The sequence below is a fragment of the Micropterus dolomieu genome, linkage group LG18 (assembly GCF_021292245.1).
Source record: "Micropterus dolomieu isolate WLL.071019.BEF.003 ecotype Adirondacks linkage group LG18, ASM2129224v1, whole genome shotgun sequence".
Lineage (NCBI taxonomy): Eukaryota > Metazoa > Chordata > Actinopteri > Centrarchiformes > Centrarchidae > Micropterus > Micropterus dolomieu.
Window position 1 is genome coordinate 15540049 of NC_060167.1, and position 24539 is coordinate 15564587.

Genomic DNA, 24539 nt, shown 5'->3' on the forward strand with positions numbered 1-24539 from the left:
GGGGGGGGGGGGGGGGGGGGGGGGGGGGGGGGGGGGGGGGGGGGGGGGTACTAAAGAGGAAAGAAAAACTCTTACACATGTCGGTAGCACCGTGTCTGTCCTCTTGATAGAGTTGTTGGGTGAAATCCCTGAACTAACAAATGTTAAACATCTAACTGCCTTTGAGAAAGTGAAGCTGCTCAGCCGCCAGCAGTACAAAACTGTGCTTGTGCAGGCAAATGAAAACAAGAAGAGGGGAACCACTCCTAATCTTAAAGCAAACACTATCAAGTCACTGACTGATCAAGCCAGCAGTTACAAAAGTGGTAAAACAGTAATCACGACTGTGCAGCAAAAGCAGTGTGTTGCTGTACATGTGACTACAAAGCAGCTTGAGAAAATTATAGTACTTTTTGTGCCAAAATTGGTTATTTGTCAGTGTATTTAGCTAGTATTTTACCTTCTTCACTCTCTTCAACACGCCTGTGCAGTATTTGCATAGCTCCCTTTGCAACTGCCACTCTTTGCATAACTTTTTATCATGTTGAATAAGAATGGCTTTTAGCTTGCCTAAATTTTATTTTATTTTTTAAAAGCTCTCTAACGGCTCATCAGGTGGTGTCTTCTGCTCGGTTTGCTCTACTCTTTTCTACTGTGCTCGGTTTAGCTCGGCTCCCGATTCTACTGTTTGTAGTCAACGTCGAGCTGCCGCGCTCAAGCCCTCTAGTGCCCTGATGTCTGTCATCAGTCACTCCGGCTGTGTAGCAACAAGGGATCAACATTTCATTCTGCCATTTTGACAAGGTGAGAACCCAGCAGTCAGACATCAACACCACAGCTTCCTCAGACCACAGTTTACAGTACAGGGATACATGAGGTGTGAATAAGGTTGAAACCTGGGCAGGAATTTCAGGTGGTATGAACCGCTGGAAAACCGTGCTATTTATGACAACAGTTTGACACAAATCTAGCACCAGCCAAGCAGTAGACTTAAGCTTGATTTATACTCCTGCATAGGGTCTACGTGCGTAGCTATGGCGTAGGCTACGTGCGTAGCTATGGCGTAAGTGCAATTTATACTTCTGCATCAAATCGACGGCGTAGGCTATGGGGCTATGCAGAGGCTACGCCGTCGCCTGACATGCACCTCCTCAAAAATGTAACTACACGTCCAGTCGACGCGGACCATAAGCTCTGAGATTGGTCGGCTGGGTAGCCACGTAATGCCTCCGAGCCGACCGGAAGTACCCCGTGCTTTGAAGTAACATTACTAGCGGCCAAAACGATCAATATATTTGACCGTCGCAACCCAAGCGAAATCAGAATGTGATCCATTAGGTCGGTAACATTTGAAAAGGCTACACCAGCCGCACTTATACAGTTTTACCTCCATTTACGTTAGTGGAGGGCTAAACCAGAAATTAGCCTGCTCAGCCGGCAAAAGTCAACACAGTGGACGCTGTAGCGCTACTGCCGACTAGTGTTTGGGGGTGTAATTGCAGAATGACGGACACACGGACCTACAAGCACGTAGCCCGGCAAGCTGAGCAGAAAACTTTTGAAATGTTGAACTCATTGTTATGCATGAGTGGTTATGATTATTGACAAGTTAGCACTTAGAATGAACAAAATTTGAATAAAAAGAAAATCATCCATAACTCTTAATTTAAATTAATTATTTCCATGGACTTAAAATCATTGTTTTATTTGATGCACCGGCATTTGGCCTTTGTACCCTGAAACGACTGATAACACTAAAGGCCGAGTGGCCCTGCCACTAAGATGATGAAATTGAAGTTACTGCCTCAGGGATTCAGGAAGGTCTTAGTTTCTTTAGTAGTATTTTTGTCATGTGGGTTTCCCTGACATTATCAATGAACTGATCTATTCTAATGTAGTGATTTGATTTCTCTTTTGTTTTTTTTGTTTTTTTTTCTTCAATCAAATTGCATTATTAACATAATAAAGGTCTGTTCCTCCTATATGAAACTATTAGCAATACTACATCTACAGTATGGGCTAGGCAATATGGGTGGAATTGATATCACTAAATTAATAGGAATATTTTACTGATATTGTTATATAAAACATGATTTGTCAAAATCATGAATTAGCTAAATTGATGTTCTAGCAATGACCTGTGTTTCCATTGTTATAGTTTACAATTGACCAAACACCTCAAATGTATAACCCCAATCCCTCAGTAACTCATTTTGTCAGGGTTTTATTATTACAATTTGCTCAAGAAAATATTGAATGCTAAATGTATGAACCTTTGCATGAACAGGGTCCATGGTCCAGTGTTTTGCATGATTTCCTTTTCCTACACACCTGTCTGGGTTTGCAATAGACAACATAGATTACAGTTTTGGTTTGGTTAGTACTAAAGACTTATTTCAATCTTTGTCACTGGTGTTAAAGAGGCAGGCAGTCGATGTCTGACAGAATAAAAAGTACAGAAGCTGAAGCTGAATCAAAAGGAACAATTGATAGACATTTTCAGAAAGTAGAGGTAAAAAGTATCATAGGCAACCAAAAATGAAATCAGATCATCAGAAATGGTTGTATTGCATAGTTCAAGATGCAAATGTCAAAGAATTTGGAGGTAAAGCATAAGAAAACATATTACGGTGAGATATTTTCTTAGAATTGACCAGCCCAGTCAATACTTTCTTCACAATGATGCTCATTTTTGTTTGCTATCTTTTGAAAATGTCAGTTTTGGCTTAACAGGAATTAAGGCTGTTTTTTAAAAAAAAAACACAAAGTAGTTGTTCAAGTAGATTAATCTTCTCTGCAGCAGGTCAATGAGGGGGGCTTATTGTACATTACAGTGATGTCTCCTGCCCTGTGGCCTTTCGGTGGTCACACCATTGGCCCCCATCACATTACAGCAGCTGTGAGGAATTTACAGAGTCTGGGTAAAAGGGGTAAAAAACACAGGGGAGGGCGGGTGGGGGAGAAGAGCAGGGAAGGAGGAGAGTCTGTGTTGGGTGGAGGGGTTACAAAAACAAAGCCCGAGTTTAAAAACAAAGTTTACCACTGAAGGAAAACAACAGGGCAGGCAAAAACGTTTGTGGGTGAGGAGAGAAAGAAAGAGAAAAAAATGAAAAAGAAAATGAGGTAGAATCTGGACTGTGGTTGGCTGAGGGCCTAAGCCCCGCCTTCTTCTCCCCCTCCCTCCCTCCCTCGCTGAGTCTCCAGCCCTAACACAACAGAATCCCCCACAAGCCCAGCCACATCAGGAACGGCTGGCTACATTATAGCTGCCATTATCGTCTCTCAAGTCATAACAGCCAGAGAACACCCACCTCGCCTGCAGCTCCGCCAGTAGGGGGGAGGGGCAAGGGAGAGGTCGCAAGACCAGGAATGAGCCAGGAGAGAGGGAATGAGGGAAAGGGTGGAGACAGCGGGGGAGAAGAGGGGGAGAAGAGAGGGAGAGAGAGAGAGAGAGAGAGAGAGAGCAAGAGATATCCTGAGATAGAGATACAGAGCTAAAAGGCAGAATGAGAGGAGGAAAGTAGGGACTGAGGGAGAGGGTGGGGGAGAAAGACAGGGACAAAATACTCTCAGATGGGTGTTTACACTGCAGAACATGCTCCAAAGATGAGTTTTATTTAGGCTGCTTTGTATTGTCTATGTAATAGATTATGCAGCAAACACACGAATGAAAAAATACACATGAGCAGACATACTGCATACTCACATTCCCATCTGAGAGTAGAGGAGAAATGAGGTAAAGAAGAGAGGGGCTGTCATTAAATGCCGCTTTTTACATTGGCTGGGGGGGGGGGGGCGTGCATGTGTGAGCCCGAGTTTAGTGTTACACCCAAGAGAAGTAGAGGAGTGTAGAAGCAGAGTGGAGCAGGGCCGGATCAGGCCTTTTGGTCTGACATGACCAGTGACCTGTGGAAATGTCTGTCCTCCCTAGAGACTTCCTCAGAGGGAGGAGGACTGACGCTTTATGGGTATGTCACAAATGGCCAAACTGTGCAAGACTAAACAATGTTTCTCTTTGTGTACCACAAATACAAACTATCACCTGAGAACTGAAGTTTGTGGGACAAATGCGTACCAAGGCCATTAGGAAAAAATTCACCTAATGGAGTCGAAGTTCTTCAACTACTAGGCCTCTACATTTGTGAAGTTTATGGTGTTGATTTTACAAGTAATAGTTAAGATATTATTGGACTTTAATGTAATCAGAAAACACTAAAATAAAATGAACATAACTGCTGAGCCATGTTCACTGACTTACAGACTTTTTTCTACTTGCGCTGTGGACACAGTGTTTTAGCATTTATATTGTCCTGTAATTGTCACTTTAAGTGAGGCAAAGTAACAGATGTCAAGTATTATTTAAAGCAAGGTGATAGCTGCCAGTATGAACAACAGTGGCAATGATGGGAAAACAGTAATGCTAAAACATAGTGTAAATAGCATCATCTACCTAAAGTCTGCTAACAGTAGCCACTAAGCCATTGGTCATAACAGGCCGAGCAAGGCTGTAGCAACAGAGTGTGTTAAACTGCGTAACGGTGTATTTTAGTTCTTGAATCCAACTTTTAATTTGTAAGAGGAAGAACAGATCTGCTATTGTAGTTAGTATCAGCTTTTGCTGAACAGTAGGTCTCAACAGTGCAGTGGTTGGATTACTGACAGTGAATGAGTAATCGTCCATTAGGGATACAAAACCATATTTTATTTATTAGTGGTAAGCTTCGTTGGTTTGGTGAGTAAGTAGGTAAGCCGAAATGGAAATCTATTGGGCTATACCAAAGTCAGGACTTCTTTGGCTTGTTTAAAAACATCCAGTACTGTAAGTAACTCTGCTAATATCATCTATCCAGGATGCCATCCAACTTAAAGCAGGGACTGAAAAAAAAAGAGACGTGTGGCTTACTTGAATGGGGTGGTGATGTTGCCGGGTTGTGAACCTTGAGTGTTTGAATGGAGAGGTTTAGGGTGTAGAAAGTGGCTGGACATCCCGTCCTCATCCTCAGCTCCTTGGTTCCTGCCCAGCTCTCTGTGCCGCAGTGGAGCAGACTTGTTTAGTTAGCCATTTGATTTATAGCCTTGGGGTTTTTAATAAGCTTCTGCCCCATTCCTCTAAAACCCAGTACCACAAAATTACACTGGGGAGCAAACTCCCTGAGAGTTTCTCACAAAATATTGACCCAAAATAGCACAATGCCACAACACCTGTGTCAGCACCGTGCATGTATGGAATCATCCATCTATGTGTACTTACAAGTTGTACAGAAATGCATACATGTACTCATACTATGCATGCTTTTTACACATTTATACATGGGGTAGGTTGTTGTCATTTTCCTACCCGAAGGTCATCAGTGTATGTATAAAAAAAAAAATATACATCATGCAATCCGCGATAAAATCCACAAGTTTCTTGTTTCAATTCTAACCCATCGATATTGGTGATTGTTAGTTCAAATAGCAGATGTGTAACTATATTGAGATGATCATCTCTCCACTATATGATATATACTTGCTCGTGAACTATACTAAATATAGATTTTATGAATTGAAAACTCTTCATATGTGAATATGCTAATTTGGTTTGGCAAATATGTTTCACAAGAAATATAATTCATGCATGGTTATGAAGGAATTCCCACTTTTTTTTGTACTGCACCGAAGTCATAGGGAGGTAGCTGTAGTGGACGGTGAGCATACAAAGCACAGGATTGTTACACCGTAGACCTGGGTTCACTTCCTGAGGTTGAGGCAACAAAAACACTTTGGTTAGGGAAAGATCGTGGTTTCGGTTAAATGTTAAGAAGGTTAAGTTGTGCCTCATGCTTCAAGTCACTGTTGACTTTTTTAACATTTAACCAAGACCATAATCTTTCTCTAATCTTACCCAGTGAGCTTAGGTGCCTAAACATAACTATAAAAAAAATTGTATCATGCTTTCATTGCTGCAAGCGGATATTTTAGTGACAACAAATTAGATATGTTGTTTGTACGCGTTTTACACATATATGTTCAGTGTCAACAGATACATGTCCTCATTATATTGATAAAAATGTAATTCTAATGTATTTGCTTTGCAGATTTATTATATAAACTTTATTTCTAGAAGACAGGGATACTCAGACTTGGTAAATATTTGCTCTGTCAGACTTACTCTATGTTTGCCTTTACTTTACAGTAATTCACTGTATAAGAGCATAAGCTATGTTCCATGCAAATTAATTACACTACACACAGTTGAGTGTGTTTACATGGCGCTATAACAGTAACACTCACTCACTGCCTTGCTCCCTGGAGACACACTCGCAAACATATTTTTCAAAAAATTCCGGCTCGCTTATGCGCAGGTGGTCTGATACATTATTCACTCTTACTCTGAGATTCACCACCATTTATCATGTTGAACACACTCTCTCTAACACACACACACACACATGCTGCACTGCAAATACACTTGTCTCCACAACACCCTTTTCATACACACCTGCCACTGGGCTTACACAGTACAAACTGCTTCGGTATATTCACAGTCACTCTCTCACACACACACATTCTCATGTAGACATTGTGGCCACTGGATTATTATGCTACCCCCTGGCGAGACTGACAGGTGTGTCAGTATGTGGGTATGTGTGTGTCAGGCTCTCCAGCGACCCCCTTCTTGGTATTTATTAGTTCGGGACAGCTGAGGTGCTCGAGATCTCTATTTAGCACTTCCGGCTAATTATCATACACACATCCAAAGCCGGCGCTGAAGATGTGCAATTAGCCCAGGACCGCCCACATCATTTAGCCACTTGCTAACTTTGTGTACCAAATCCCCCTGGTGGCTTGTGGGCTTAAATAGGTCCCTACTGCCCTTTTAACACTTGTGCTACTGCATAACAGGCCTGGCAACCTGTTACACTCACACCACAGAGCTTTCATCTGCAGTGGCCAGGAGCTTTCGCACTTTGGGTTTGAACACTTGTCACATGAACAGCAGCAACGTGATATTTTGATTCTATATACATGGCAAGGATTTAATTTCAGAGTTAAATAATATAGCTGTTGATTTGAAAATTTAAAAAAATAAATTTATATTTTTATTGTTGAATTTTTTTAAAAATATTGCTAAATGGCACGTTTAAAAGAAAGAACATGCAGGAATAGAGATACATTAAGAAAAGCATGTTCAAGATTAGAGGCTTAAAAAATGTATCGACACGAAAATGATTGTAGAGTTTTTATGTATACCTGTAAATATGCAACATATGTTTAATGTAGTTGATTTGACATTTTCATTATCAAGACCTTACACATTTTTTGGCATTTCTCCATTTGTGGTAGCTATGACATCAGCGTGTACAGTAATGTTTTGGTTCTAATTACCTCTGTAACCATGTAAGAGCCCACAGTCCTGACAATTAGTACCTGAACTGATGTGGTTGGATGTAATGAGCAGGTGCTTATTCCCAAGATCTTTCAGCTAGAATTACCTTACACATGCACTCTTGCTGAAAGATACTATGAGTTTTATAAAAAAAACATCTGTTTAGTCCGACTTTCATTTTTATCTGTTTGTGTTGCTGGAACCCCCTTAACTTGTTTGTCTTTTAAGCTTTAAGGCAAAGCTCTGATTTTCTTCTTCCGTGTGTCTTTTCTATGTTGATCGCTACTTTCCAGGAAGGGAAGGTGCGTCAGGTTTTGAGTGTCTATCAGCAGCATTTGAGGTGCACAACTCTGTTTAGAGAAGAGAGATTAAAGCCAAACCCGCTGTTTGTATCACAGGGGTTTGCCTAATCTGTAGGAGGGTGTCAGGGCACATCAGTACCATCATATGACCTGCTTTTAAAGTCTCTGTAATGTATACGAGTTCAGATTCCAGAGCTTGTTTAATTTACAATTTACATTTCTACCTTTACTTTAGTATTTTGTTCCAGCTCTATTTAAAATAGGTATGACTCAAGTTTTTCAGAGAGAGCTAATTTTGCCTTTGAACCATTTTTCTTTGTTTGGTTTGGTCTGTTATTAACATCCTACATATTCTCTTTTTTCCCCCAACCACAATTGTTTTTGTCTATTTGCCTTTTCTTTCTGGTGTAGTTTAGTTTAGGTTGGTTGGCTTATTTTGGTTTTCCTCTCTTCACCCTAACCATGTCCATGTCTTTGTGTGTCAGGTCCAGGGTGTAAGGGGAGCAGTAGGCCTCGGAGCTCCAATGCCAGTGGACATGCAGCCACACCAGGGGCTGTATCACTACGAGTCCTCACCCAGCCAGTCCTCCAGAGGGTAAGACAACAATTGGCATGTGCTACGTCCTGACTATTTGTCACAGTGAATTCCACAACTGTTTTCCATAGGGGAAATATAAGGAGTAGTTCAACATTTTGGGAAATGCACTAATTTGCTTTCTTTCCAAGAGTAAGATGAAAAGAGCGACAGCACTCTTACATCTGAACGTTAAGTAGCCTATGGAACTAGAGGAAGGACATGGTTAGCCTAGCTTAGCATAAAGAAGGGAATCAGGGGAGAAAAGCTAGGCCTACTCTGTCCTAATTTCACAAATACTCCTGAACAACTGTAAAGCTGACATGCTGTATCTCATTTGTTTAATCAATCCAAGAACGAAAATGTAAAACAAATACATAAATTGTGATTTCAGAGGCACTTGCATGTTGAGCCCAACCAATGCTGGAATTTTGAGGCAGATGCCAATATGGATATTTGAGTCAAAAGAATCTAAAAACAATATAGTACTGAAAATTCTCCTTATTTAAAAAAAAACAACACATAACACACACAAACATTTCTTTAAAGGATCCCTTAAATTTGTGACTCACATGTACTCAGTGTAACATTTTACGGTTGTGAAATACCCCAAAAGATTCCTGGTATTTCTGTACGACACTTTCTTCTTTTTTTTTTTCAGCCAACATATGCAACAATAACAATATATCTGTGATAGTTAATGTCAGTCAAGATATGGGCCCAGCAGATTAATGCAGGCTTATATGTTGGAGTCATTCCTTGACAGGCAACAGTTCAGCACCTATAAAGCACGGGTTGACAGATATCGTCAGTGAGCACAGCTTTTGGGGTCTTTACAGGCACAAAGGTATAAAACCGGGTAACCAAGACAAGCCTTCAAGAAGATGTGCACATTTACTTCACCTGCACAAACCATTGGCACTCCCCATAAAAAAATTTTTGTGTTTATCTGTTTATGTATGAGGGTGACATTGTGTCAATAAGTTTAAAGGTTTTGGACAGAGCCATGCTAGCTGTTTCCCACTGGTTCAAGTCTTTATGCTAAGATGCTAAGTCTTTTCAGCTTTCAACTCTCCAAACAAAAGCAAATAAGCATATTTGACAAAATGTTGAATTATTTCTTGAAATGTTGGGCACTTGTCGGACAACTTTTGCTGCATTACAGTCACAACTCTTCTCACCCCCCTCTTCCTGCCAACCGCCCATTTTATTAACAAACAACCAGAAATTACAGCATTCCCTCTCTAGAAAGCAGGCATGATACTTAAAGGCTCAAAAACAGTTCCTATTTTAAACGCACAGATAATCTGAGGGTGCAGAAGCCCAGGTCTCACTGCAATTGTTATGGACACAGTCCTAGCTCGGCCCCTCCCTCCTCCCCTTCTCCTCCCTCTCCCCCTCCTGCCTCACTCCCTCCCTCCCTTTCTCATGCCACCCAGGTTGCGGGTGGACTCGGCCTCTCTCTGACAGCTGCTAATTACAGGCTGACCAGGCCCCGCTGCGCTCTGCTTGACTGCCTCGCGCCCTGCTCAGGTTACCCAGAGTGAGGGAGAGAAAGAGAGAGATGGAGAGAAAGGTGGCTGGACAGGACAGAGAAAGACAAGAGGAGGGGGTGGGAGAAAAGAAGAGGAGATAGAAAGTGACAGTAAGGACAGAGAGGAGAGAGAGAGAAAGAGAGAGATCAGGAGAGAGGGAGGGAGAAACAGAGAAGTAGAACAGAAGGGATGAATGGGAGAAGAGAAAGGGAGAGAGGAGTGAGAATGGGAGGGAGGTAGATTCGGGGGGAACCAGCACAGTGGATTAGAGAGGACAGATTAAGCTTCTGTTTGGAATACACGTTGTGGTGAAAGCATTAAAGAATTGAAAGGACGACTTAGGAGAAGGTGGATAGATGAAGTCTGCCCCTATAGGAGAGGAGCGAGAGGGACAGAGAGAGGGGGGGAGACAGATTTTGAACTAACCAGCCAGACTGAAGAAAGGTCAGAGAAAGCATTGAAATTCATGAGAAGGCTGGAAAGTTCCAATCAAGCTTTCCTCCTGGTAGGGGAAAACCCAGATGAGAAGTTTCCACAGTTGAGACCACGATAAGGGCTATACCCCATCTAGTGGCGAGAACGAGACATCACAAGAGATTAATGTTTATGGATTTCAGGTCCTCAGACAGTGCTTCTTCACAGACTTTTCTGGGCCCTAAAGTGACAGAGCAAACACAGGACAGATTTTTGAGGGCAAAAAAGTTCATTGATTGAATTTTTTTGATTTTTTTATTTAAATATATGATCTTTTTTTTTTTTCATTTCCTAAGTCACTTAATGTTTTAGAATCTACTCAGTCTACTGAATATTTTCTTCTGTGATGTTTTCTGCCTTTCAATGACTTGCAACACTCTAAAACTCTTTTGTTATATTAGGAGAAAGTACAACATTTTCAAGCCCAAATTAGCTCTTCATCAGGTATAGAGGAGTGGGAAGAGACAACAATGTTGCGTCATTGAGAAGAAATCACTATTACAGGACTAGGCAGATGTGCAAATTTGTGCAAATACACTATGTTCCACTTATACTGTACAGCTCCCATCATGGTGTTTTGCAATGCCATTTTTCATATTAATTTAAGATTATTTAAGATTATTTCTCATAATTTATAATTGTGTTTCTTTGATATTTGCAGCCTACTCTCATCAGACCAGTCACCCTACAGTGATGTGTCCTCGCTGCGTGCCCCGCTCCTCAACGGCCCTCCCCAGGACTGCCGTGCTATGTATAATCCCATGACTTCCAGTATGACTCTTGGATCAGGACCAGGACAGGGGATTGGCCACTGCATGGATCAATATATGAGGCCCCCCCAGGCCCCACCACCACACGGTATGATGGGCCACAGGGGCATGCCGACCACAGAGTGTGAGTCAGAGTATCTTTTACATCTCCTTAATCTCACAGCTGCTACTGATTTGGACTTAGGATACCTGAGAGACTGAGTAAGAAACAGAGACTACCCAGATTTCTCCAATAAGAAAGATCAGCAGTCAACAGAAGGCCAGTTGTACTGCTGAGATATTAATGTGTCTCCTCATCTAAATTACTCTGTTAAAACACACACACACACACACACACGTGTGTGTATATGTCCACATACGGGATCAAGTCTGAAGTGAGTTCATCTGTTTCAAATAAGCTACCTGTGTATTTTCAGAAAAGTTAGATTTGTAAGTGCTTCTTGCAGCTGTGCCTAAAACTTCAAATGACATGACAATTGTGTTGCCAACCCCAATGCAAGCAGATATCCTTTCTTGCTCAGCCTATCAGCACTTGTTAGGTGCATCAGACTGTTGATCAACAGTGATGTGTAGTTGTGATTTTAAACATGTCCACACTGGCTACACTGTGAGCGACCCAGTAACGGTTTGTCTGACTCACTAACTTAAAAATGTTAATGTGGATTGGCAGTGCTAAGTGTTTCTTTCTAAGTGTCCTTAATGTCTAACAGGTGGCAATAGCACCCCCTACTGTAACCAGAACAACATGATGTCCTCTCATCACAACTTCTGCCAGATTCAGCCTTGCTCTGATCAGCTTGGTTCGGGGGATGGTAAGTTAACAATCCCCACTGCTTCCTTTAAATATAAATCTTGTCTCTAAAGGTTTTGTATGATCAAAGCAAACCCTCCCACTCTCACTGTCCTCTGTTCCCCTTTAGGCTCGAGGTTCTCAACACCTCGTTCCATGCTGAAGCTGAGTAAAAAAAGAGCGCTATCCATCTCTCCTCTGTCTGATGCAAGTGTAGACCTGCAGACTGTGATCCGGACATCACCCAACTCCTTGGTGGCATTTGTCAATGCTCGCTGCAACCCCAATGGGGCCAGTTCTTATGGCCATCTCTCTGTGAGCGCCATGAGGTCAGATATTTCTCTATACTATGTTAAGCACTAAAATGTATTTAAAGCAATATCCATATATATTACCTCAGAAGTGTAAGGTCTAATATTCAAGGTATTGTATTCAAAAAATCTGCTGTGCTTTACTTACAAGGCATGGAGTTTGTTGTTGACTCCTGTGAATTGGCCACATTGCCACACCACTATTTATCATGAAACCTATATCTTATACTTTCAAACAGTGTGAGATAATTACATTCCTAAAGCCACAGCAGATGTTTAAAACAGAAAGCAAGTGCAGGTGAACTGCTCTAACTATAAAATAAATGAAGGAATAAATCAAAACTGGTGAAATTCATCTGTTCAATCGTCTTTGTTGCCCAAACTTAGTTGTATGCTACAGTAGCTGGCAAATTGCTCAGCAAAAAGGGTAATTTGGGTATTTGCACACAGGAAGACACATACACCAAGAATAAAAAGTTACATATTTAAGTATTATAAGACAACAAGATTAACAAACATTGATCTCCCCATGATAAATATCCACATTCACCTACATATTTTAATATTTCAGAGAACTGGCCACCGGTTGTATTCATTTAGATTTATTGGAATACCTCACTAGTTCCATCCGCTTTTAATCTCCTAGATTTGTCATATTGTTGTTTTTTTCTCACAGTCCGTCCCTCGGCTATTCCAGCAATATAAACTGCCAATCCAGGCAACAAGTTTCCATGTATGGAGGAGGCGGGGGGGCAACTCTTGGTGGACACACACCGGGTCCCTGCCAAGCTTCCCGCTTACCTCCCCACAATCCACGGCTCCACGCTCCGCCCAAGCATGGACATGTAAGGCAACCTCTCACTCACTTTACAAAGCAGTCAGAGCAATTCAATGTCAGCGCACCCTCTGCTTCTGACCAGAAGACTTTTCTAGTGAATGATGGATGTGAGGTGGAAATAGGAAGCTAGTTCAGGTCTATGATGGGGAGAATTAAAATATGCACCAATCTTATGAATGTCAATGACTTTGAGAGACAGAAACATGTAAAAATGAAGAATTAAATGATGTGTGTATTTTTTTTTATGTTTTTTTTGTTTTTTTATAGCTGAAAACCGAGCCAGGGCTGGGAGGTGTGATGGATGGAATGAATGTCAAGAGCCTGGAGGAGAGGTCAGAGGGAGATGTGGCCAGTCCTTCTTCCACTGGTACTCAGGTACTGAAGTAGTTTTCTACTTTGCTCATTTACATTTTTGTTTTGGAATCGAATACTCATGCTGGAATATAAAAGTATTATTCTGTGTGATATGTCAAAGTGAAAGCGAGACAAGAATGGTGAGTGGAGGACAAACAAAACAAAGTATGTAAAGAAAATAGATTTTTTTGCCGCTTTCCCAGTCTGATTTTATGTAGCTTTAGTTGTCAGAGAACCTCCATCATACCAGCAGAATGTGACTGGCTGATATCTAATATGTATTATCGCAATGTGTAAGTGACTTTAAGATGAATGAGTGACATTTCATATATGTTTGTACGCTATTTTCTTTAACTTAAGCCATGAAATTCTGGTCTGTAACCCATATGTTTCGTCAGGACCCTCTCCTGGGACTACTGGATGGCAGAGATGACTTGGACAAGGAGGACGGGAAGCCTGAACAAGAGGCCATCTATGAAACCAACTGCCACTGGGAGAGCTGCAACAAGGAATTTGATACACAAGACCAACTGGTTCATGTAAGAGATAGATCAACCAATAGTTTTGTAGAATGGAGAGACAAAAAAGCAGCAAAAATGCAGCATTGTCGCTAAAAGGTATCTACAGTATACCACCACGATTAATGGTTCTCTCTATTCATCTGTTTACTCAACAGCACATCAACAATGAGCACATCCATGGAGAAAAGAAGGAGTTTGTGTGTCACTGGCAGGAGTGCTCTCGAGAACAGAGGCCTTTCAAAGCCCAGTACATGCTGGTGGTTCATATGCGCAGACACACAGGAGAGAAGCCACACAAGTGCACTGTGAGTGTACATTTTGTCTGTTTCAATCTGTTTTTTTCACCTGCAACCACTAAATTGCCATTAGCATGAAAGCTTTACTTTGTCACATTTTACATTTATTATCCTGTGTCATCAAAACTTGAACGTTGATCTTCAAAAATAGTGCCAATGTAGTTTCACTACAAGGTGGCATGTCTGGGTAAACTTAATGAGGGATCCTCTGTACTATTATACCTTGGTAATTTATTTTACCAATGTTAATGCAAGGGGAGGGAGATCTGGGTCTTTCTGTTAGAAACTAACTAACTAACTGTTAGTTAATTAGTTCAGACTATTAGGGGTTTTTTTTCATTGCAACTTGGCTGTTATAAAACTGTTATGTATATTTCTGTTTTAGTTCGAAGGCTGTAATAAGGCCTACTCTCGCCTGGAGAATTTGAAGACTCACCTGCGTTCTCACACTGGAGAGAAACCATACGTGTGTGAACATGAAGGCTGCAACAAGGCCTTTTCCAATGCCTCAGACCGGGCCAAGCACCAGAACCGAACTCACTCCAATGAGGTACTCTAAGTAATCTAGTTTTTTAAATACCTTGACACCTAAATTAATTTGCTCTCTTATTAAAAGTGATACTTTTTTAAATTAAATTAGTTAATATGAAAATAATTAAACAAGTTTATCTAGGAGACTTGTTGAGATTCACACTTATACCAATGTTTTGAATGTCCAGTCTTAATTTGTATTGGGCCAAGAATGGTAAACTACTACATATGGGAGGCACTTTCAGTAGCAGTTAAGTTGTAGTAAATACAAGACTGTGTACACACAAACAAATTAGATTTGTGTTTTAACAGATGCTTTGCTCTTTTACAGAAACCTTATGTTTGTAAGATCCCCGGCTGCACTAAGCGGTACACGGATCCAAGCTCTTTGCGTAAACATGTGAAGACGGTACACGGCCCTGAAGCCCACATCACCAAGAAGCATCGTGGAGACACAGGACCTCGACCCCCTGGTTCAGCTATGACGCCTGGAGGCCAGAGTTCTGAACTGCTGCTGGAGAAAGAGGAGACGCGCAGGGAAGACTGCAAACTGTTGGCTCCTGAGACTGGTCTGGTGAGTGACACATTTTATTAATGACCTACAACGTCCTTTAAATGCAAGAAAAGTAACAGAGCTCCAATGTTAAAAGCACCACATTTATAGATGTTTTAGGCCTTTGGGTACAAATCACATATGCTTAACATTTCTGCCTTTCTTGGTAAGATTTGCCAGTTATTTCAAGTTTGCATGACAATACGCTACATTACTTCTTTTAGAAATCCCAGCCTAGCCCTGGGGGTCAATCATCCTGCAGTAGCGAACGCTCTCCACTGGGGAGCGCCAACAACAACGACAGTGGAGTGGAGATGAACCTGAATGCAGCAGGCAGTCTGGAGGATCTCACAGCACTGGAGGATGGAGTTGCAGGGGGAGTAGGAGTAGGGGAGCCAGGAAGTGTAGGAGGAACAATGGGAATGTCAGCACAGGCTTTGAAGAGGCTGGAGAACCTGAAGATTGACAAGCTGAAGCAAATCCGCAGGCCAGCCCCTCCTGCCCGCTGTACCAATAACAAGCTACCTGCACTTCCTGGTAATTTCTGTGATGAAAACACAAATAAATATTCAAAACTCTCTTGCGGACATATTCTTAGTTTACTTTGATAGAGTCTGAATTGTTGCACAATGAATTGTTTGTTTCAACATCTAAAGTAACATGCTTGGTTTGTGTTGATAAATTGCGTCTAAGCTGTTTTCTCCTTCTGGATGTTTATTTTCAGGTCCAGGAGACAATATGGGAATGTGCGCACCTTCTCCACTCCTCTCAAATCGACGCGTTATGGAGCTGTCCAATCATGATTTAGGAGGTGGCTCATCGATTGGCTGCTCTTCTAATGACAGGAGAGGAAGCGGCACCAGCAGCCTAAGCTCCGCATATACCGTCAGCCGACGGTCCTCTATGGTGTCTCCTTACTTGTCTAGCCGGCGTTCCAGTGAGGTCTCACAAATGGGAGGAACGGGAGGGGGAGGATGTCACCTCCTTGGCCCAGAGCAGAGTGGGGGAGACCCCCTCTCTCCTGAGACCAATCGCAGAGGAGCTCCATGTCCTGGAGGAGGAGGAGGAGGAGGACTACCAGGTCTTCCTAATTTAACACCCGCTCAGCAATACAGCCTCAAGGCCAAATATGCTGCAGCAACTGGTGGACCACCACCCACTCCTTTACCCAATATGGAGCAGACCGGTACTCCAGGCAGAAGAGGAGGTGTCTTAAGTGAGTACCAGGGGCAGCCTCTACCTCCTTTCCTTCAACAAGGTGGTCCACGTAGGCATAGTGCCAATACAGAGTACGGCACTGGTGTTATCTACCCTCACCAGGCTCCAGGTAACAACAGCAGGCGAGCAAGTGACCCGGTTCGAACAGTAGCAGATCCACAAGCTCTTCCCAAGCGCTTTAATAGCCTAAATAATGTAGCTATGATGGGCCGAAGGAATGCGCTGCAACACCGTGGCTCTGACACCAGTCTTTCCCGCCACATGTACTCCCCTCGGCCGCCCAGCATTACAGAGAATGTAATGATGGAAGCTATGGGTATGGAGCCCCACCTTTCCCCTGTTGATGCCAGGGATCGTTCCATGATGATGCCCCCTGGAGAGAGAAGCTTCATAGGATACCAGCAACAGCATCAAACTCTTGGAGGAGTCAGAGGTGGAGGTCCTCTTTCAAACCAACTGTCCCCAAGCCATGACTCTCTGAGCTGCCCAGACCAGGCTTACATACAGGGGCACTACCAGAACCAGGGAGGGGAAGTCACTTCCAGGGCTGGCAGAAATCCAATAGGCCAAGCAAGGCCTAGTCACTCAGAGGGCATGTCTAATACACTTCTCCAACAGGCTGAATACAGTATGAGCACTTGTCAGCTCAGTCCCTCAGGCCCCCATTACCCTAGCATAGGCCAGGGTGGTGATGCTGGAGGCCCTTGGAGTGATACCCACAGCCAAATCCAAACCTCCAGCCATGCTCTCCAGGACCAGCGAGGAATGCAGTATTCAGAGCCTAGCCTGCAGCCTCAACAGACACAGGCCCACTTCAACAATCAGTCAGGCCTCTACAACAGTCCTGATGGAATACACAAACTCATCATCAAGCCTGAGCAGCAGTTCCACCCTGGGATGGGAGGTGGAGACGCCTGTCAAAGTGCTAAGCTCCAGCAGCAGCGGATGCTCCTCCAGCAGACTCAGGGTTACCCACAACAGACAGGCCAGGTCATGATGAGGAACTCTAACAATCCGAGTTGTGACTTTCAAGGGCAGAACCAGAACTCCTTCCCTAGTGGCGGGAGCTTGAGCTTGGGCTGTGCTGGCACTGCGCTTTCAGATGGGCAGAGGTCGGAAACCCCAATGATGCAGGTGAAGGAGATGATGGTGAGGAACTATGTACAGTCCCAGCAAGCACTCATGTGGGAGCAGCAACAAGAACAGCAACAACAACAGCTGCAGAGTGGAATAAAACCTCCTCCTCTATCTGATAATATGGACATGAGTGCCCAGACAGCAATCATGCAACACAGTCCACAGCACCAAAACCAGAATCTATACTCCAGTCAGCCCTATCCATCCTACCCTAACCAGAACCTGGTCATGAGCCCTCCGGCTAGCTCTGTGACACATAAAGACCATCAGCTGACAGGTCTCCAAGGTTCGTGTTATGGCCAGGAGATGGTGGTCCCCAGGCCTCCTCAGGGACGGAAACCTCTCAGCCGGCAGAACAGCCTGTCACAGGTAGGAGGAGGCTACCTGGGCAGCCCACCCCACCTGAGCCCTGTCCACTCCACTTCCAGCCCCAGGCGAGCGGTCCGACTTCCTCCAGTCCAGCATCCACAGCATCCGCAAAATGAAATGTTCTCTCCTTCCAATAACAACATGTATTACTCGGGTCAGATAAACATGGATATGGAGAAACACATGGACCCCCAAAACGGACCTTGTCTCAACCAGCAGCACATTATGGGGTCCAACCTTGACCCAACAGGTGGCACAAAGTCGGCCCCCATGGCTCCTTATCCTGAATCTGGCCCCATCTCTAATGCCTTAGAAAACCTGGACCTGGACAATGCTCGAATAGACTTTACCTCCATCATCGATGATGCTGAGTCTTCCTCTTTCAGCCCAGTGAACAATCCCCTTCAGGGTCAGCCAGGGTCTTCCTCCCAGGCCTCATCGCGCCTCACCACCCCCCAGACTTCTGTCGGCCTAGCTGCAGGCTCTGGCCTGTCCAACATGGCTGTAGGCGACATGACATCTATGCTTACCTCGCTGGCTGGCGAGAATAAATACCTGAACACACTGTCTTAGAAGAACACTTTGGGGCATCTTTTTTCAGACTAACAATCAAGTAGAGGCCTTGGGCAGTTCTTAATGTTTTTATTGAGGCCCCACATTGAAATGTGTGTAGCCTAGTGTTCAGCCTTGGGTTTAAAACACTATAGTGATTTTCCCTAGCACATTGAAAGAAAGCCCAGTTAGGGTAAGGTAGGTAAACATTTGACTAGATCCCTTCATGTAATGGATCATTAGCCTGGTCTGTTTTATACATCCCCATAAGCCATTAAACGTACATCCAACACATTAATCCTTGTTTGAGCCAGCATCCTGAACCGGCTAGGGGTCTGTTGCTACCCATGTAACAGGAATAATATGTTGTCATGAGACTAAACCTAAATAGGTTTCAGAATTGTAAGAATCCCCACCTAAAACCTTAAAACCAAAGGTGCCTGATCAGCCTCCCTCGCAGTATTGTTCCTTCGCTGCCTTGGTACTTGGTATTTTTCTGTGCCTTACTTTAAGACACAGAGCTATATGCCTGATATGAAACTGATACTGACCTTTTTCCAAACAGGCATTCCAGTCACATAGGGGCTGTGGCAACAGTGGAGCAGAGAAGGATACATGTAAATAAGTTTTATATACATTTATATATGTTGTGTATATGACAATGAGACAGTGGATAAATCACCCCATGTCTTGTGATAGACTGCTTGGATTCTGAAGGCCAATGTTCAGACGGGTGTTTGCAAGATGGTTCTTGGAAGAGCTGAGTGAAGACTAAAGATGTGCTTTTTTTAATGGTTGAGAAATAATTTCTTGGTGCTACTAAATATAGTATTGCTACAGATTTCTCCCTCGTCATGAACAACACACTCTTTATAGTGGCATATCAGTATTCCCACACATGCACAAATGCAGTCACAGACATAAACATAGCTTACACTCAGGACTTGTGTTTGAATCTTTGGTGTTCAAATTACATGTATGTTGTAATTGCCTATCCAGACAGAGAGTTTGCACTCCACATGTTTACTGTAAGTGTTCCTAAAGCAGCTGTGTACTTCTTTCAGTGGTGTTTATAACTGCAAAACAGAAAGGCTCTCGCTCTTTCCAAGGTACATACATGGGGGATAATGAGTAAAGCTCAAATATAATATGTAACAATTCCCTTCGCATTATAGTACGTCTGATATATTCAAACCTAATGCCTTCACTCAACATTAACCGGAGCTACGACTTGTGCTTGACTCAGCTGAGGTTGCCGGCTATTTTGAATGAAACCCGAGACAGCTGGTTTGTATCTGCTAACAGATCAATAATAGTTGCCTATGTTTGAGAAACTGAGGTACATTCATAGTACAGTGCTGCTGCACTTTGGCTCTAATCCCAAAGAGGAGTTATTTGGAAAGTTCTGCATTACTAATTCAGGATGCGGGATCAAGAAGCAGAAATGTTATCAATCGCTACCACTGTAGTAAATACATAAATACATTGTTATGTGTACACTGAGGTACTTTTGTGCGACTATTGAGCTGTATCGTACAGAAGGCTGCAGCTCTTGGTAGGAGAACTAATTTTACACTGTGGCTTTGCACTGACTACAGCACTGAGAGGAAAGGTCTCTGTCTCTTTTGACTATTCACATGAACCTCATTTTGATAGCAATAAAGAATAATAGTGTTTTTAACAGCCATTCAAAAACCCATCTGAGCACAGCTAACTCAATAAGGCCACATTAAAGTATTGGTAAAGCATTTTATGTGACTTCAGAATAAAATAAACATTTCTTCATTTTAGAAAAAGTGTACAACCTACCAAAGACACCTTAAAATGACTGAGAAAAAAGATGCACAAATAGTCTATTTTAACACAACACTAACACTAGCAATAAGGGCTTGAACATTGACTGACAGTGCTGTTCTTTAGAATGTATGAGATGTTTTGTATAAATGTATCTTTTTATATTAATGAACTTTATGGACGTTGCCTTCTGTGTGTGTGTGTGTGTGTGTGTGTGTGTGTGTGTGTTTTTGGTTTTTACAACGGTCATCCTTTATTCTGACTTTTTTGCTGGCAAAAGAATATCATCTTTAGCAACAGAAAGCTATAATAGTAGCATTAACTATAATAGACACAAGCCAAGTGTTATATTTTGTGTACAATTTTCTACATTTTTATACAAATGTCCTATATTTTACCAGTTTATGAATAAACATGTTCAGTGGGACGGATGCAGAATGTTTGTCAAACTTTTCCTTTTGTATTCATTGTTGTAATGTGGTTGTTTTATTACAAAACACACTGATACTACTCATATGCTGTAATGAGCCATATCTGCCCATTTTATACATCAAGGAGGTTTTTTAGGGCCGTGTTATATCATTGTAATTTTAGGATAAGGAATCATCAGGAGCCATAAAACAAGTTTCCCAGTAAAGACATGGGTATAATGTGCTGTATGACATTTGTTATAGATTAATACAATGACTTCTTTCCTCCAGTAGAGTGCAGTACAGCCTGAAAACAAGCAGAGACAGCAAACAGTATTTCTGTTTCATTCACCACAAATTAAGCCCTCACAGCACAACTTGAATGCTGCACAGGCTATAGTCTGTCACCCCTGTAAGCAGTTAGACCATATTCTGCCCATTTGCGATCCAAAATCATTTTACCCCTAAATTAGTGATCTACTGACCAAGTAGAGGACATTTATCCTAAATCATCCTCCTTTTTTGTCCTTGTCCTAATTGTAAAACCCCTTGTTATGAATATGATTTAGACCTGCCTGTCACAGCAGCCTAGTATGAGCTATGGTGATTATGCTTGGTTGCTAAAGTAAGTAAGTGGATGAGCATTAAAAATGGCTGCTCTTGGTTACATCAGTGCCTGGACATGGCTCTCTGCGGTCAGAGGGGACTGGCACTGTGGGCTGCTGAAGGCTGCAAGAAGGAAAACCTACACAAATCCTGCTCATAAAATATTATCAACACAGCATCTCCACTTTAAAAGAACATAAGAGAGAAGTGCGAAATGGGAGTAGAAAAGTTAATTCACATAATAGCATTTCATAAGATACCTTATACCAGTGTTTTCCCAATTGTTTTGGCTTGTAAAAATTATGTAAAATGAAGTCATGTCTATTTGTGACCTCACATCACATGATATAGTGGTGTGGAAGTGAGTTATGAGCAAAGCAACCAAAAAGTGATTTCCCCACAGATTGAAGCAAAGTTACGAAAAAAATAAACCTAATTTTGTATTTTTTTCTCTTGCTCTCACCCTTCAGATTTATCTTGGGACCCAATGAAGTATCCCTCCGCCAGGTTGAGAACCACTGCTGTACACTAAGCAACTTAAACTACATGACAATAAAGTAAAACTGATTAGTTTTGCTTCATTGATTTTAACCCTCATTTCTTCTCACTTTCAACAAACCAATTCATGAGTTGATTAATAAATGTCCTGAATTGAACAGGCATGTGGTAAATGGCTGTATTGTAATATCCTGATAGCCTATAAAAACACCTTTTCCGTTGGTTTCATCACTTTGTAGCATTTACACCTGCTGGTGTGCTAATGCTGTCATTTAACCTATGGTGTGTTGATCTTATAGAGATGATTTACAGACGTTTTTAATGTAATATTTTTTAAATAGAATCTCCACCATTACTTTTTACAGCGTTGGCTCATTTTGGTCCAGGGGCCCCAGTGTGCTTAGACTATATTGGCATTGTGGTGTTGTGGCATGGCACAGTAGACTCACGGCAGCCACTACAGCCTGGCAGTGATGCTGAAGTTGACTCATTTGCTCCAAGGCAAGGGGAAGTTTTCCTGACGGACTACTGATTTGCAATCTGGCATGTCCAGATTTGTTATTTGAAACAATAGCTGAGTCTCCACAAACCGTGTCAAATAGTGTGTTTGCTGGAAGGGCAGCTGATAGGAGATGAAAGGGAAAGAATACAATTTTCTAATTCACAATTTTATGGCTACATGTTGAATTCACACATTTGTGAAAATATTAGTGCAAGGAGCAACTACATTTACAGCTAGGCCTATGGTACATTTAAAATGTGATGTGCCCGATTATAGGTAGGCTACATCACAAATGTGAACAACATAACAAAAATCAGGTTCACTCATTTGAAACTATATAAAAACTGTCACCCTTGCAAAGAGGTGCACAAACTAAAATAAATCACTAGGTGTATGCTATTTAAAAGAAGTTATATTATTATTCTTATAGCCTACATACATTTCAGATCTAAAGTGACTCTACAATGTGATCTCTTTTCTGTAGAGTTACAAATGGAAATGCCAAAATAAGAACTGAGTTTTTCAAATGCAAAGAAGAGGGCAGCATAATGACTTTTCTCTTTTCTTGTCTTGCCATTCACAGGGAGGCTTTTCTTTTCCTTTGTCACTTAGGTTGGCATATAATTAACTCCTGCTTAATATGCTGTTTAAGGGCTCTCCTCCCCATGCAAGAAGCTTTGAACCTATAGACCACAGTCAGGGACAAAACCCCAGTGGGACTGCTTCCTCCATGCTCCCCCTTATGTGTGTGTAGAAGAAGTAGTTTTAACAAGACAGTAGAAAGCTCAAACTATGCCGCCATGGCATTTCTGTTTCCTTATTTAACACCTCACTCCTTTTTTTAACCAAACTAAGACTGTGCACAAACATTCATAATACCAATATTATGTTATACCAGAGTTATAATCTATCAGTTAATCAAATGCTGCAGTTGATTTATTAGATTTTTGATTGGTTTAACCCATCAAAATAAGAGCAGTATGGCATTTTTTTTTTTTTATTAACATACAGGTAGCAAGTAACAAGCTAAAATTAAAAACTATACATTTAAACAAATCATCTCTAACCCTAAAATTTTAAATTTGAGTGAAATCACTTTTAAATGAAAAACATTTCCACCTAACCTGAAGCATTGGTGTACTACGTGGGCATATATGATAATTACTTAAAAAACAGCTCCCAGGACCTCTGCAGCACCTCTGCACCTCTGTGACCCTCATCTGTAGCAAAGTTTATTGCCCCCTCCTCTTCCACCTCTTTTTCCCCTCCCTCTCCTCCATCCATCCCACCACAAAGAGCCGTGATGACCCTTCTGTCCCTCCCTTTCTTCAGCCCTCTGCTCCCTCCCCACCTTCAGGATGCTTTCTCTTCCAAAATCCATTAAGAGGCGACCCCCAGCAGTCACGATGGGTGAAGGAATGAAGGGATGTATTTTGTTTTGCACCATGAGCTGATAATTTATGGGGGAAAAATGTGACCTTGGGCTCATGCAGTGGAGTTGTAGAGTTTGAATCATTGTTGGCTTCACAGAAAGGATAAATTTCATAATTTGGCCTAAATTATAAATTAGTTAGTAAATTGGTTTATTACATAAAACATATGCTACTATGTGTTAAGTCTGTCGCATATGCGATGGCATTATTGTGTGGACTCTTCGGGGATACTAAGCAATGGTTTTGTTGTGACTTTTTATACTAATCTGGCATGACAGTGTTATAATAGGACTATTGTTGTGATAATGCTTACTGGTTTATATGCTTTGATAACACCTAAAATCATTGTTTGATGAGAATTTACTTGCTAAGGGGGATTTAGGTTTTCTTTTGAATCGTCTGTCTCTAAAGTTTCATGCAGGTAATCTGTCTTTTACTTCTCTAATCTGTTTCACTGTGTCACATCCCAGTTTGTTTGCTCTGTAGCGGGACACATAGCCTATGCGCCCTGAAAAGATACCCGGCTCGTTTGTATTATCTCGCTGAGTTACTAAGAGGTGGGGGGCTCGAGAAAGCCAAGGTGGGGGTCCAGAACGCTGCGTTACAGTTTTATGTCGGATGTTTTTTTCAGTTGCAAAACAGATTACGGTCCAGGTTGCAACACAAAGGACTGTCAATGCACCACTTCCTACAGCCATCCAGGGGTGAATGGGGCGCAGGACGGGGTCCACTCCAGGGTACTTGAGCGCAGGTGCGACGTGCATAACAGTCAAGCCATAAAACATGACGGGGAGGGGAGTGGAGGGGGCGCGCGCATACCTGT

General features: G+C 42.1%; 1 protein-coding gene across 3 annotated transcripts in view; it reads left to right on the plus strand.

The window, feature by feature from the left end:
- The window catches only part of gli1 (GLI family zinc finger 1), a 64397-nt gene extending 42533 nt beyond the window's left edge, over positions 1-21864 (plus strand). Inside the window, exons 2-14 of one of the 3 annotated variants that reach the window (XR_006821695.1) lie at positions 8136-8245; positions 10895-11127; positions 11714-11815; positions 11924-12122; positions 12781-12949; positions 13210-13317; positions 13695-13835; positions 13973-14122; positions 14499-14663; positions 14976-15218; positions 15422-15734; positions 15922-19090; positions 21754-21864. Coding sequence is in view for 2 of the 3 variants with exons in the window: in XM_046029603.1 (XP_045885559.1) it covers positions 8175-8245; positions 10895-11127; positions 11714-11815; positions 11924-12122; positions 12781-12949; positions 13210-13317; positions 13695-13835; positions 13973-14122; positions 14499-14663; positions 14976-15218; positions 15422-15734; positions 15922-18494 (4467 nt within the window). In the remaining variant the exon portion in view is untranslated. Of the gene's footprint in view, positions 1-8135; positions 8246-10894; positions 11128-11713; positions 11816-11923; positions 12123-12780; positions 12950-13209; positions 13318-13694; positions 13836-13972; positions 14123-14498; positions 14664-14975; positions 15219-15421; positions 15735-15921; positions 20706-21753 lie in introns of those variants that run through there. The other 2 variants (XM_046029603.1, XM_046029604.1) reach the window with 2 other exon arrangements.
- Positions 21865-24539: the final 2675 nt, after the last annotated feature.